Source organism: Salmo salar, chromosome ssa26 (genome assembly GCF_905237065.1).
Source record: "Salmo salar chromosome ssa26, Ssal_v3.1, whole genome shotgun sequence".
NCBI classification, from domain to species: Eukaryota; Metazoa; Chordata; class Actinopteri; order Salmoniformes; family Salmonidae; genus Salmo; species Salmo salar.
In genome coordinates, this window is record NC_059467.1 from 13,379,201 (window position 1) to 13,394,899 (window position 15,699).

Below are 15,699 nucleotides of genomic sequence, written 5' to 3' on the forward strand. Positions count from 1 at the left end.
TCCAATTATTCTATTCTCCCAGTCAAATGCTGACCTAAATATGGACTTTTGTCAGTCTGTACTCATCACCAGATACATTTTTTTCCATCATTGGGCAGATGCTTTCACTGAAATAATGATTACCGGCACCATTTAATTCAGTTTTGAATTTGTGGAATAAATTGGTCTATTGAGGTCAGCATGGGACACCTCATAAGAGGCAGTACAATGTGTTGTATTTCACAGGGGCATGCTGGATTAGGTAATTAATCAAACTGTCTGTGGTGTAATGAGGTTTTACCAGCCCTTTAATCCCCAGGAAATTAATCAACTGGAATTAAACAATTGTGAGCATCTTATAAAAGGTGAAGCTTTAAGCCCAGAAAACCAATAAGCACCCTTCCAGATTTCCCCCCTCTCATATGTCCTGTGTCCAGTTGTAAAAAAACAAATAGATCAAAACTTACATAAATACTCATTTTATTGGCTCATGATTTAGAATATTTACAGTGTTTTCAGCAACATTTGATAAACAAATGACCAGAACTACAGGTGAGGGTGAGATAATAACTCCAAAAATAAGACAATGTGATTTCCCCCAACAAAAAAATAAATTTCAAACAGTGTCATCTTAACACCCATTACAAGACATCATACAATATCCACCCAAAAAAGTGAAAAACATTTGAAGGACATTTGAGTCTCATCATTAGTCATAGTGAAATAATTGCGTTTATTAGACTCAGGTCTCCACAATATCAGTATACTAAAATGAGAATTGTATTAAAAAGCCATGTTAAAAAGCGTTTAAAAATACACATACTCACTCACTAGTCAGTGCAGCAAAATTTAGCAAAGAGGTTGGAATAAATAAAGTAAAAGTGTGATTGTGCATGTACGGAATACAGAACAGGAGGACGGGTCAGTTAGTACAAGAAGGTGCCGAAGCTGCCCATGCCGTTTCTCCTGAACTGGTTGTCCTGTATGGAGACAAACATCTCCTGGGAGAGCAGGTTGTCATCTGCCTGGGTCACTCCCAGCTCCCTCTTGATGGCATCGTTGCCCTCCGTGAACTCCGGAGGTACGACGTAACAAGACGAATAGGGGACTGGTTCCTTCACAGAGCAGTCGTCCACCACGATGAGCTGCACGTCCACACCCACCTGCATCTTCCCCTCACCCTTCATGTCCTCGTTCCCTTCTATATCCAGTTGCTCATCTGGAAAATAATGTGAATCTGTTCATGACAGGCTTGTTAACACCCCGCTGTGACATTCAGACCTAATACCACCACTTCCACTTCCTTCTCCATCATGGCATTCGGATTTGTCATGTATGAAAACACCACGCCTTCCTGTGAAACATTACTATATTCTGTTCAAATCAGACTGACAGTGTATTCTAACAAAGACTGCCCTTTGGGATCAATAGTAGATAATTGCTTTGCTCTTACCTTTTCAAATCCAAATGCGAGCAGCCTCTTTACGACGTTTAAAGTGGGGAATGGAGTGTTGAGAAATGTTTTATTAACAGCTTTTTTTCAAATTCCGGAGGGGAAATAACAAAGCACCATAATGGACATCATCTTTTCAATAACAACGCAAATGACAATTACTACCCAGTTGTTGGCTTAGTAGTGTCTCCGCAAAATTCATGAATGTTGTAGATAACATTTTTAAAGGGTAATCTGAAGAGAAGAGATAGCTTTGTTTATTTCATTTGTTTAAGTTCAAATTTCTGCCACTTTCGCTCATTCTCCTGCCTGGGATAGAGGTATTTATTCCTGTGTACTGGGGTTAAACAATAAGGCATATTCCATTAGAGGACATCGGAGCGTGAGGGAGATGAAGAGAGCACTCCAGACGTATTTTAAGCCATGCCACCTTCAGCTGCACCTTTTATTCTGTAGCTGCCCTGGACTGAAGGTCAAGCACATTTTCTCACAAACTTCCCAGTGAAACCAACTCAGCCTTCCAGAGATAGTAAACCCATTGATGTGTCTCGTGTGACAGTCCTGTCTTGTTGATTCTACCTATGGAAATCTATTGGAACTTCAGTATTGGATTATGTGCTTGAATGGGAGTGCTGGTACTCAACGCTCAAATTAAATTCTCTAAGTAGTAATTACATTTCCCCTCAGAGGCATTACAGTTTTTTCCTTGTTTCGTCCATGTTTCTTTTCCTTCCATGTAAGAAAGTTCTAGTAGCTTGTGCGGTGTTAGTTCTGTATCTTAAGCTTGCTCGCTTGTTTCAAATCTCAATTTTCATAAAGACAAAACTCGATTTGGAACGCCAGCGATGCAAAATATGTGATAGATTTGATAAGTGTCAATGCATCACTAGTTTCCATCTAGACTGTTGTACTCCACCCATTTTTTTATACATTTTTTTAAATCATATTCCTGAGGAAAACTTCCCCAGGCTTTGGAACTAGTTCATACCTGTAGGAGTGTCTTCCTGTGCAACCTCGCCCGGTACAGCATCACTAGGTTTGACCAGGATCACTCCGTATCCCTCGTTGTTGTGGATCACATTGTTCACCATGGTGATCCTGGGCATGGTGTCCAGCTCATCGGCAAAGTCCTGGGGGGTTGAAGGGATGGAGGAGGTTGACAGATGAGCAACAGAGAGAGGGGGAAAGACAGGCATAAACAGAGTCATCACATCAGTCTTCCTGCTTAAGTTGTCCTGGCCAAGTCCAACACACTGAGCAGAGAGACAACAGGAAGGAAAGCTCTGTGTGAGGGAGCGATAAACACACTACCGTTCTAGCCTCAGGGAATGAGATAAGACCCCGGGAACGCATCTGAAGGTAACAAGGGAAATAAGTCCATATTTGTTTTTGCGGTGTGTGTGTGCATTTTAACATCTTTCTCCACTAAATTCAATTTCGGTTGAGGGAAGATAATGCCACAGGCTTAGAATTGAACTGAACCTAGGAAGAGATGGAGGTTGGATGTGCTTGTGCTGGGAGCAGTAATATACCGATTGGTAAATGACCAGTAGAACTTCAAATCTCTCACCTTGATCAGGATCCCTTCTTTGCAGTGATGTATGCCATTTCCCACCATACGGCAGACACTGCCAGGGTAGATCTCCACACCAGCTCCCTAGAGCACAACAGTTATCAGCATGTAGAGACACAGCTAGGCTACTACACGGCCTCAGACACACACAATGATTAACATGAGAGCTAGATCTGTACTAATAAAAAAATAAAAGCCACCGTGAAAGAGTGATGAGCGTCAATGACCTCTCACCTTAGAGCCGTAGAGGTCACACATGTTCATGGTCAGGTGGGCTGACGTCCGCACAATGACACCTGTCGTCTCGCACTGAAGGACACAGTTCTCCATCTCCAGCTTACCCTGACGTACACCTGGAGACAAGAGGGAAATAAGATGAAGATGAAGATTGACACCAGGAGGTAAATAAAGAGGCCAGCTAGATCCTAGTATTCCGAATGCGTGTATGACCATAACTCCATTCTCCTCCTGGAAAGTCATTGATATATTGCTGTTGCCAGATGTTAAGCAGTGCCAGCAGCTTAGGCAGAATTACTAACGCAGGACAATGGGTAGAGTTGGGGGGCAGGGTAGATGTAGAGGCAGCATCACATTGGGAGAAGGACTAAGAGGACTCACAGAGGATGCCTTCGATAGCGTCGTGCTGGATGAACTTGATGTTGGAGACCTTCACGTCGGCTCCTGTTGACTCCACAAACGAGTCCCCTTTGTTCTTCTTCTCAATCACCACCTCATCAGGTAGGCCGAACCCTGAAAAGAAAGAAGATTTATTAGCCTAAATCAGGGCCTAAAATTTACTTTTTGGTCCACCAGCCACCAGAGCAGGTAGATTTAAAAATCTACCAGCCACTCAGCTCTACCCCCCCCCCCCCACACAAAAAAACAGAAGAGCATGCTTTGTAGTCTTCTAAAACAAATGCATTACTAGTAAGAAGTAATGTTGTATATTGTTTAATTAAATTTGTGGCCTGAGTATTTGGTTTGCGCTTAGTGGGACTATCATTTCTTTTCAACCGGAGAATGGCCCAAAACACACCTCAAGGCTGTGAAAGGGCTATTTGACCAACAAGGAGAGTGATGGAGTGCTGCATCAGATGACCTGGCCTCCACAATCACCCGACCTCAACCCAATTGAGATGGTTTGGGATGAGTTGGACCGCAGAGTGAAGGAAAAGCAGCCAACAAGTGCTCAGCATAAGTGGGAACTCCTTGTTGGACTGTTGGAAAAGCTGGTTGAGAGTATGCTAAGATTGTGCAAAGCTGTCATCAAGGCAAGGGTGGCTATTTGAAGAATCTCAAATATATTTTGATTTGTTTAACACTTTTTTGGTTAAAACATTATTCCATATGTATTATTTCATAGGTTTGATGTCTTCACTATTATTCTACAATGCAGAATTTTTTTTTTTTTTTTTGAAAAACCCTTGAATGAGTAGGTGTTCTAAAACTTTTGACCGGTAGTGCATGTCTGCGGCAGAGGGACAAGAGAGCCATGAAAAAGGCATTTTGATCAGTCATGGAGATAAGTGCTGAAAACATGTTGGCTCAGCATTTAAAAAGATGGCGAATAGAATGATAAGCTATTAGGTTTTGGCGTAGGTACAGCCGACTAGCGCTAGCTAACATTAACTACCTAGCAATAATATAAACATAGAGTCACAGTATCGATAGAAACTCTGCAAAAACAATAGCGCAATACTCTATTACTGTATTAATTCCCCCCCCCCTCACCAACTGGACATAAAAATAATACATTTAGATTAAATTGCATTTGCTCCATCTTTGCATGCTGACAGCTGGGACAACTGGGTCATGGCTCAATGGCCACAGTGTTGGGTCCGAACACTCCTTCCAACCTCACAGTGGTGTACATGACAAGTAGCGATTCAGCACAATCCCAGGCAGGCAGGCAGAATGTGATGGACAGTGTTCTGACGGCTAGGGTTCATTATTCTCTGTTCCTTGACAGATGGCATGGAGACAGGTGTTCCACAATGTGGCCAACAATTCTACAGCACTGGCTAGGTTCCACACTCTGCCATTGGAAAGGCCAAAGGCTGAATATCGATTGGTAAAGTCATAGGCCCATGCACACATCCAGGAGAGAAAAACCCTATTCCCAGTGGACTTCATGACTGGCAAAAATGTGCTGCTGCTTAGAGAATTAATTTTCAAAAACGCTAAAACGGGTGCACTGATTGCAGATCACGAATGCAGTCTGTTCTTAACAAGTGCTAACTGACTGAACCTCCTCACTAATGAATTCTAATGTCTCCTCAGGAACACGCTTTCAGAAATTCTCGCAATACTTATTATGAAGATAGATCATATGCATTTTTTCCCCATCCATCTTTGATACAGCAATATCCAAAAAGCAATAAGCGCCTGTGTGTGCCCTGCTCCTCTAAATATCAAAGGCTCTTTGGTGGGAGGGAGAATTCTATTATGGTAATCCAGTGGTGGTCTAATTGAGTTGCTCTTTTCCTGTCGTGGTGCAGTGCCAGGCAGCGTCGCATCTTATTTCCACACCCTCTTTATCTCAGCTTTCAGGGGTTTCCTAGCACCACAGGAGGGCACGCACATAGAAACAGACGCATGTAAACAGCCCCTCCAACCTCCCCTCCCTCTATCCAACTCGGCAGGCCCTGCATTTACATAAAGAGACTGACACGGCGCCTCTGCTCTGACCTCTCCTCGCCCGCGCTAGCCTTCTCTATGCATTAATATCATCCCCGTTGAAATGCTTACTGCGCCAGCAATCTCTATTTTATTCCCGAGGGCTCCCTCTGTACATCCCACATCCTCTCTGCTATACGTTCATTTCACTCCATGTGCTGTAGATTGAGTGGTTGTTTTACCTTCGACAAGCATTAACCCACCACATAGTACAGCCAGTACCGTAAAAGTATAATCTGCTGGTGAACACTTGATTTCATCTGAAACACTTACACAAGTGTTCAATATGAAAATAACTTCCATGGCCATAACAGTACTTAGCAGCACATTAGTCACAGATATAGCAACAGATTCTTTAGTGACAGAAAGGGATGGAAGGATTCAGACAACCTGCAAAATGTGTTGAACAACTCACATTAAAAAAAAAATATATATATATATATATATTAAAAATGACATTTTTGCAATGACTGAACATCAGACTTCAATGAATGGAAAACAGAAAATCAGAGGCCTCCTGCTGGATTCAGATAGTGGAATCTGGATTTTCGCAATACCAAGCTTCCAGATTATACTTCTCATTACCTGAATCCAGCAAGAAACATCCCTGGCTGGCTAATAGCAACAAAGGATACATACATAACAGTGCAGGCTGTGGAGGGGAGGACACCTCATAATAATGGCTGGAAATGGAATGAATGGAATGGTATCAAACATGCGTTTGATACCATTCCATTCCAGACATTATTATGAGCGGTCCTCCCCCTCAGCAGCCTCCACTGATGCATACAGGTAACTGACAAAATAAAGGAAACAACACAATGTCTCAATAGAGTGTTGGGCCACCACGAGCCGGAACAGCTTCAATGCACCTTGTCATAAATTCTACAAGTGTCTGGAACTCTATTGGAGGGATGCAACATTCTTCCACAAGAAATTCCATAATTTGGTGTTTTGTTGATGGTGGTGGAATCTCCCATACGTGTTCAATTGGGTTGAGATCTGGTGACAGACGGCCATGGCAAATGGTTTACATTGTTTTAAGTCAGGAACCCCGCCTGTGTGGAAGCACCTACTTTCAATACACTCTGTATCCCTCATTGAGTTGTTTCTCCATTACTCTGGCAGTTACCTGTACATACATACAGCAGTAGTGCACCCTGCCATTATAAAGGCTGCTTGCAGACATGTGAAACATTACCTTCCACTGATATGGAGTCTGGGATACTGATGGAGCTGGTGACATTGTAGTGTCCTGGAAGGACGATGACCACGTCTCCCTCGTAGCAGGCACTCACAGCCAGCAGGGGCTCACTGTAAAACTAACATTTAGAGCAGTTCCAGTACACGGTCGGTCTATACAACACAGATCTGCGCTCATGACTAAACAAAGAAAGACACAAAAACACATGTTTTCTGCTTCTAACGTCTCAGTGGAATACAAAGATACTAGAGCCGAGGCATTCAGGCAAACAGACACAGCTTCTACAAATCCTGGTGGATTGCCAGTGTACAGGAACTAGGGAGGTCAAATAAAAAAAGCCCACACACCTTAGCAAATCCCAGCGCATTAGACCAATACACAAGTGTGACATAGTTAGAGAACTTAACCATTGGTTTTCATCTCTGGTCATCTCATTAAACAGGCCATTTGAAATGGAAACCTAGGCAAATTTAAATTTGACAAAATACAATATGCCTAAGAATGGACAAATGTCATGGATAAAAAATAAAAAAAAAAGATTTTATTTGTTTGCCATACCTGTACTTCAAACTCTTCCCCTGAGAATTCGGGCCCTAGCTTGTCTGCAATCAGGCTCTGCAGCTGGCTGACTGTAGTGGAGACAGACACGACATGGACCATCCGGCCACCTGAGACACGAGGCCCCTTGGCCCTGCACGACTGCTGCCCTGAGTTCACCTTGTACCCCAGCACATACCTGCAGTGTCAGGAGAGAATAGATTTATGTATAAGAACACAATGGTACAGCATTGGACAAAGCAGAATGGTTGCATCTCCACTTTCCAATAGCGTCTCAAAGTATAGGCCAGGGGAGGCTGCTGAAGGGAGAATAATTGCCGGAACGGAGCAAATGGAATGGCATCAAACACCTGGAAAACCCATGTGTTTGATACCATTCCATTGATTCCGCTCCAGTCATTACCACGAGCCCGTTCTCCCCAATTGAGGTGCCACCAAGTGTGCGTTAGTAGTAACTCTAAATTCAACTGCTGTCACTCTGTTGTATTCTAACCAGAATATGATGCATTGAATTGGACTGTAGTGTAGTGCCATTCTGTGAGAGGTTTTGCGCTCAACTGGGGCAGTATAGGTCAAACATGCTAGCTCAGGGACAGAGGTGAATCCAATAGCCTTTACGCCGTCTTCCTATTTTTCCCTCTGTTAGGAGACCAACTCCATCAGTCACACAACTACTCCCTCACACACTCTGCAGAGGCACTGATAGCGCCTCTCAGTCTTCCCACCCCGTGTCCCCTTGGCCAGCTACCTGAGCAGCGGGTTCTCAATGATCCGGAGTTTGCGCTTCAGAGCCTCCATCTGCTCGTACATCCTTAGGCCCTCCACCATGGACACGTTGTCCAGCTCCGACTCAGAGTCGCTGCTGATGCCGTTCCGTAGGCTAGAAAACTCATGGAACTTCTGAGAGCAGCGTGCCAAAAGAGAGTAATACTCTGCCACAAGTCCAGCAGGCACCCGATCCTCCAGAATATCATAAAACCTACAGGGTTGACAGCCACAGAGGGAGAAATACTCATTTTGATTTCCTTAAAACACAATCGCATTATGAGGACTGTTGGGAACAAAGTGTTCAGCAACAGAGGGCAACGAGAGGTTAAGGTCAGATAACTTTAGAGGAGATGCTCAGAGCACAATATTGTTTGTTTGATGGCCTTGTCCGGCATTTGAAAATGTTCTTAACCATTATTTGGAGAAGGAATCGACACCCTCCATTCTATCTAAGGAGCCGGTCATGAATGGGTTAAAGACATTCTTTGTCTATTAAAAGCAAAATCGGCAACAGTGTCCTTGGTATAAATTAGGAGCTGATTGGTCTAACATTAACAAGCTTGTGGATTTCTGCTGAAGCCAATAAGATATGTTAAACCCCTTCTCCACCCATAAACAAAATAGGAGACGCCACAGTATGCTCACAATCCCCAGGAACATACTGCCATCTAGTGTCCAAGGAATAATCTGCACCCTCTCACTAACAGCCTTGAACATATCCAGCTCCAACCATTAGACACAGAGCTTGCTCAAGTGTTCCTGAACTGCACTCATTTACAATGCTCTACAGGTTCCTATGCCATATGGCCATTCTGATAGCGGCATTAAAATAATGGGTTCAAGCTAGCCGTGTCATTGGCAGATCTGAACCAATACAGCCTAAATGAGAATGTGCCACACACTGACTAATCTCCCCATCCCCCCCCCCCCACTATTACCCTTCTACACGTACAGCCTGAGGCGGGGCTCCACACATCTGACAAAGTAGTCAAAGTCATCATTCTCCTCCTCTTCGTCCCACTGTCTCCAGATGTGTTTGTAGAAAAACCTAAGAAGAAAAAGGTTTGAGACAGTTCAGACAAGAGATTTCACAGCACAGAAGCAGAACCAGTTGCTCCAGTGTATTATCGGTCTGTCACACCACGAAATTTGAACACACCCTTCTGTTATTTAGTATCACATAAGAACTAGTCCATATTTTTTTTTCTGCCGCTGTAATGTGACGGGTGATGTCGGTTCTGTCTCGTCTGTCAAATCAAATTTTGTCACATGCGCCGAATACAACAATGGTAGACCTTGCCATGAAATGCTTACTTACAAGCCCTTAACCAACAGTGCAGTTCAAGAGTTAAGAAAATATTTACCAAATAAACTAATGTAAAAAATTATAGAAAGTAACACAACGAAATAACAATAACCAGACTATATACAGGGTACCGGTCCCGAGTCAATGTGCGGGGGTTAGGGATGAAAGGGTTACCGGTTTCACGATGAACCACGTTAAAATTCCAGACGATAAGTATTACCGTTTCAAATTTTTATTATCATTAAAACCGTGTTAGATTACGACGGTTTGAAAAACTCACGGTAAATACTGTCCAGCATCAACCAGAGTGAGCAACAGTCTGACGCAGGCGCAGCATGCAACGTGGGTTTTGTTGTGTGTGAAAGCATGGCGGAAGGCAGTGACAGCGCTCGGGAGATTTTTCAGCCTTCTAAGAGGACCAAATCTGAAGTGCGGTCGTATTTTGGGTTTTAGGGGAACTTAATCGAAGATGGTCACCCTGTCTGCAGAACATGCAAATAAAAAAAATTGCTGCGAAAGTGGGCAACACTTGTGACCAACACCCACTACTTTATAGCGAATGCAAGGTAAGCTTTTACCTCAATGCATGATGTGGGGACTTCGGAATGGGTGAAAAATGCCATGGTTTGTCTGTTTAACTTGCTAATAGCTTGTCAATAATGTAAACTGAAGCTTTCAGTGTTACCTACTCTTGAAAAAAACACTACACGTTGTTCTGCTGAATGCATCGTGTGTCTGCAGACTCTATTCACCCATTGCACAAGTTATGTACAGCCAGAAGAGGACTTCCTAGGTTCTGGCCTTTCTTGGGAGTTTTTCCTAGCCACGGTGCTTCTACACCTGCATTGCTTGCTGTTTGGGGTTTTAGGCTAGGTTTCTGTACAGCACTTTGACATCTGCTGATGTAAGAAGGGCTTTATAAATACATTTGATTTGATGTAGTTTAGTCACCCAACCAAGATATTTTGGTCATTTACAATCCGGCAGACGTCGACTTGGTTGTAAAAGTGTTCCAACAGGAGACACACTATAGACTCCTACACAAGAATCCTGTATTTATGTCAATTGTTGGGCTCATCGCAATTATCATTGTCTTCTTAAGACTCATTTGTATTCATGTAAATTGTGCATGGGGTCATTGCACATTCTCAAATGCAACACAGAAAGACTGTGTGTGAACAATAATAATAATAACGTAACACCAATATTAATAATACATTTTCTATTCCCTTGTTTACAGAGTGGGCGTGCAGCAGGCAAACCCAGTGATGCTACTGGTCCCTCCTCATCTACAGTTGTAACACACCTGAGCAAGCATTTAAAAAAGGCAGGCTGCTTATGCACCCACATCAAAAAATGCTCAAGACCTAACTGCAGCCCTTTCATTAAGTTGAGAGGCCTGGCTTTCTGAGGCTGATGAAGGTTGCTGTGCCTCACTACAAAGTGAGTGCTGCTAATTCTATTTGTTTGTTTGTTTATTTGATTGCTAAGGTTGTGTTCATTTAAACCTGCACTAGGGAAACTTTTACCTCATGGCCACATGTGCCATCGTTAATGTTATTATTTTAATGTTTATGCGCACAAAAAGTGCATAGTGCTGCTAATTCTATTTGTTGGTTTTCAATATAAAACTTGGTGAAATGATTTCAGTGTGTGGATCAGTACATTATTAACATTTCCAGCACATTTTAACAATACCGCGATAATACTGATACCCGTGGTCACTATAACCATGATATGAAATGTTCATATCGTTTCATCTCTAGCGGAGATACAGGTTAGTTGAGGTAATGTGTACATGTAGGTAGGGGTGAAGTTACCTGTCCATTGACATTATTCTGAGTGCTTTTGTAAAAAAAAGTTGACATATTGCAGCTTTTACCACTCCAAAAAATAAGTTCTTCTAAAGTTCAAGCGGCCAAAAAGACAAGAGGGATACATTTTCACACACACACACACACACACACACACACACACACACACACACACAGTAAGAGATGTTAGTCAGGCACAGCAAAATGGAATATCAGTTCCACCCCATGCAAAGTCCTACAAGAGGCCTGTTTCAATAATTATTATGGCGGGGGGGAAAAAATCGCCCTGGGAACTTTTTCTGGTGCTTTCTAATCTGACATGGAAAGAATAACTGTGGCTTTAACAGCCCTTTGAATAAAAACCTCAGCAGTTTTATTAACAATAGGGACTTACCGGAGGTGCTCAAGTGCCAGTGCAGTCTGGTCAAAGTCCCCAGACTCATCAAACACCACATGTAGCTCCTGCAGAGGCACTTTGTGCAGCGTGGCCTCTAAGAGGGTATTCATGGCTGCCTCTGTGAGCTCGCAGCCTCTCGTCTCACACTGCAGGGGCACCACCAGCTTCACCTTGGCTTTCAGCTCCTTACAGTTCACATCCACCACCTGAGGAAAGGGGCACAAGTATGAGGTTGTAACCTTTATATGACAATTTTTCCAAGGGTAAATGGTTAGGCTACCCTGTTTGACTACTTCTGATCAGATCCAACCATCTGTATAACATTGGAAAAAAATAGCTGTTTCACTGTTTAACCAGACCTCTGGATTCAGATTACCTATAAAACTGCATCCAGAGTACAACTGTTCCAATTCATTCATGCAGTGTACAAAGCACAGCTCCTTTAGACAAGTCTCTTGCTGGGAAATCTTTCAGGTCGAAGTGACTTACCTCCACTAGCACATCAAAAACGTCTGTGCACCACTGTGCCTGCCAGTCACAAGGCTCCAGAACCTTCTCCAGGTAGTCAGCTGTGAAGGCCTTCACCTCTGATGTTTTACAATCACCTGTGCAAAACAGCACAGACAGCATCTGAGACAACACCTCAAGTCAGCTTTGTTTAGATTTTTCATTGGGAGCCTTGAAGATCGATCAATATGGTTGGTGTAATCATCTTTCATCCTCTTTAGCCAGTAAACCTGACAACTGAATTTATGCAAGAATGTGTAAGGTTACATACCTAGCATGTAGTCTTGATAGGCTTTGAATCTCTCGTAATAAAGCAGTTCATTTGTCTGAAAGGTGTCAGGAAGGGATGCATCTCCTACGCATTCATCACGTTGCAACTGAGTACCAGCCATATCAGAGTTGAAGTAGTCTGTGCCGCTGTCACGGTCATCCTCCTCATTCTGAAAAAGTCCTGTGTTAGAAAATAAAGCATAAGTTAGATTGATATATAATTTACATAATTTACTACTTGGATGCATAGTGTAACGTGGTTTCCTTCCCTTTTGCCCTATCCTTCATGATCAATTATTGATCTGGCATGGCCTAGCAGCAGGTATTTATCAAGGGGAGACGAAATAATTCCATGAATAGGTACTGATACATTTTCTCTCTCTATCAGTTCTTTGAAATACAGCAAATAGAGATGAAATTAGATATACCTAGCCTTATTTGCTGTTATGAGTCAACAGTTGGCGGCATTGCATGTTTAGCTAGTTACAGTAACATTAGATAACTAGCTAAGTAAATTGACGAACGTTAGCTTGCCAACATTATTAGCTAGGCTAGCTGCACGGTTGAGATGTGCAACAATAGTTAAACAAAACCTTGTCTGACAACATCTTCTTGTCGCAAATTAAAATCTCTGGCGTCCTCTTCTAATTCGACATTTGACTCCAAATCCACTTTGTCTGTCTTGTTCTGTCCACTTTCACTTGAAGTAATTGAATCTGCTGTCGACATCATTCCATCGGCCGCCGTGTCTCCTCCTGCTTCAAGCTGAGGCTCCGTCATAGATGAACAACCGTCTTCTTCAGCCAATGTACAACTTTCAAACTAGGCACAGCAGAGGTCCGAATGTACAATGAAATCCAGCACTAAAATGACAGGTGAGTTAGCGAACTAACTGTGCCTTTCCTAAGAAATGCACTTTCACATTGCTCATTTCAAAATTTCCCCGGTTTACGGAGTCTCGACCAATGAGCATTGCCGTTGGCTAAAGGTTTGGCGTGGTTCCATTGATAGGCGTTCCCAATAGTAAACCAGTTCTTTTTTCCTTTTTACATATGAGTGCAAATGTATCACAAATTGTAAAGAATCTTTGATAATATATTACATTAGAGACATTTATATACAAAGGAAATGCCTGGTCTTCCCTATACCTTTGACCTGTTCTATTGTTTATTCAGACCAGTGCATATGGGAGCCTCCGGAGGAAGTTGAGGAACGCACTTTGACTATTGAGATGCAGAACAAAAATAATAAAGAGAGAGAGATAGAGGGGGAGAAAGAGATATAAAGATAGAGAGGAGAGAGAGATATCCTTGACCGAGATAAAAGCCTTAAAGGGATACTTTGGGATTTCGGCAATGATGCCCTTTATCTACTTCCCCAGAGTCAGATGAACTCGTGGATACCATTTTATTGCCTCTGTGTCCAGTACGAAGGAAGTTAGAGGTAGTTTCGTGAGCCAATGCTAACTAGCGTTAGCACAATGACTGGAAGGGTATCTACTAGCATGCTAGCAGATACCATAGACTTCAAGTCATTGCGCTAGTTAGCAACTTCCTTCAAAATGCACATAACATAACAAGTGTATCCACAAGTTCATCTGACTCTGGGAAAGTAGATAAAGGGCTTTATTACCAAAATTCCAAAGTACCCCTTTAACATTTTTCACGTTCAAGTGGTAGCCTACTGCTGACAGCATCCTTTTCAGTGGTGGAGTGGGAATACAGTCATTGTTTCTGGGCAGTGTTTTACACACCAAGCAGTAGTCCTGACTGAGGTAATAGTGAGTCAGTGATGTCGTTTCAGAGGGACAGTGCACAGATGGAAGGAATGAGTAAGAAAGAGCAGAATGAGAAGGGGGGTGGGGGGAGAGTGGGGGATGTCAAGAATAAGTCTTTAAAATGAGATGGACAGTGGTGACTGGTGACGTCCTGATCCTAGTCAGAGCAATATGGTGTCAACCTCCTGATTATACCTGTCCATCAGCATCTCAGTCTTAATCCATCAACCTAATCAGGTACATCAAACTGGCCAGGTCACTATAAATAACATTCAATTCAAACTGTGGATTTACATTCATTCACTATTGGAAAATGTCTGTTTACACTGAGCATTATTAGAGGATTGTTTTATTGTCAAGCATGTTGTTGACTGTGGTATAAATCAGCATCTACATGATAAACATGGTGGCTATTCTGACACGTAGCTTGTCACATGCTATTTTTCATGTTGGCTGAGCACATATAATCTGATGACTGGGTAACAACATACAGAGGACCACAGGATAACAAATGGACATCTCTGTTTGTATGATCTTGTGAACTTGTCAAGCCAGCAAGCATTTGCATCAGAAATGAAACAATGATTTCAGTAATAAATGTGTTATGTGTAAGGTGCATGTTGTGTTATTGTATAAGTACCAATCTAAGGAAAATCTGAACTATCAAAATTGCAACATCCTTTGGACTTGATTATAATGTCTCACACAAATTAAATATATAGACCTAGCTATTAGTTATAATAAAATAATATTCACATTCACAAATAGCATACTACAACTGTCCGGTTATAAAGTTAAACATATAATATATAAAAATAGTTGGTAAAAAAATACCTGACTTGAATTTTTGACAATTTGAGTCCAGTGACTGTGTATGAGGCCCATTTCACGATGTAGCTAAACTACCACTGTCAGAGCAGGATTGAAAAAGGAAATACTGTCCTCTATCGTTATTATTTGGGATAGAATCTGAGCATGAAGGTAAGCAGCACTGTCGACTTCACTAGCTAGGTTTTTGTTAATTGACAGTATTATAGCCCTCAACCACAGACAGTCATAAATCATTATTAGAAGTTGACCTACAAACTACACACCTAGTTGTTTACGACTGTTTATGACGAGTTTGTGGGATATTTTCATGGGATGTGTTTATATAGTGAAAGGCTTATGTTGCTGTGCTTTAGTAGGCCCAGTGCAAGGCCTTGTCAGATGCAGCCCTAGTCCCTGAAGTTCATACTTCTGTCCAGTAGGTGTCAGCAGAAACATTTTCAAGAGGCAGATTAATTGTTCAATTCATATTTATTATCAAATACATTACAGTATTATCAAAGATTGATTTTATTTCAAAAGGGGTAAAGTGAACTTGCTGGTGATGCAGAAAAGAAATCCTCAGTAAGGAGGCAAATAGGGGCCTTTT

General features: G+C 42.2%; 1 protein-coding gene and 1 long non-coding RNA gene across 2 annotated transcripts; one reads left to right on the forward strand and one right to left on the reverse strand.

Moving 5' to 3' along the window:
* Positions 1-442: 442 nt before the first annotated feature.
* LOC106587299 (SHC SH2 domain-binding protein 1) lies at positions 443-13,462 on the reverse strand. Its single transcript, XM_014175558.2, has 13 exons — positions 13,099-13,462; positions 12,507-12,686; positions 12,218-12,333; positions 11,726-11,934; positions 9,164-9,259; positions 8,192-8,422; positions 7,444-7,621; positions 6,883-7,003; positions 3,624-3,755; positions 3,240-3,358; positions 3,003-3,089; positions 2,421-2,562; positions 443-1,198 (listed from the first exon to the last, which is right to left on the reverse strand). The coding sequence occupies exons 1-13, from the start codon at positions 13,283-13,285 to the stop codon at positions 906-908; spliced, it is 2,091 nt and encodes a 696-aa protein (XP_014031033.1). The 5' UTR covers positions 13,286-13,462; the 3' UTR covers positions 443-905.
* LOC106587303 (uncharacterized) lies at positions 9,888-11,161 on the forward strand. Its single transcript, XR_001324408.2, has 2 exons — positions 9,888-10,083; positions 10,758-11,161. It is a non-coding gene; the product is annotated as an uncharacterized lncRNA (long non-coding RNA).
* Positions 13,463-15,699: the final 2,237 nt, after the last annotated feature.

Bases quoted from the DNA above. Each gene is read 5' to 3' on its own strand.
- LOC106587299 (XM_014175558.2), bottom strand. From the start codon at position 13,285: ATGACGGAGCCTCAGCTTGAAGCAGGAGGAGACACGGCGGCCGATGGA. The intron at 12,334-12,506 runs GTATGTAACCTT...TGTTTTGCACAG, and splicing joins CTATCAAGACTACATGCTAG to GTGATTGTAAAACATCAGAG. The intron at 7,004-7,443 runs GTATGGCAAACA...TCTAAATGTTAG, and splicing joins GGGAAGAGTTTGAAGTACAG to TTTTACAGTGAGCCCCTGCT.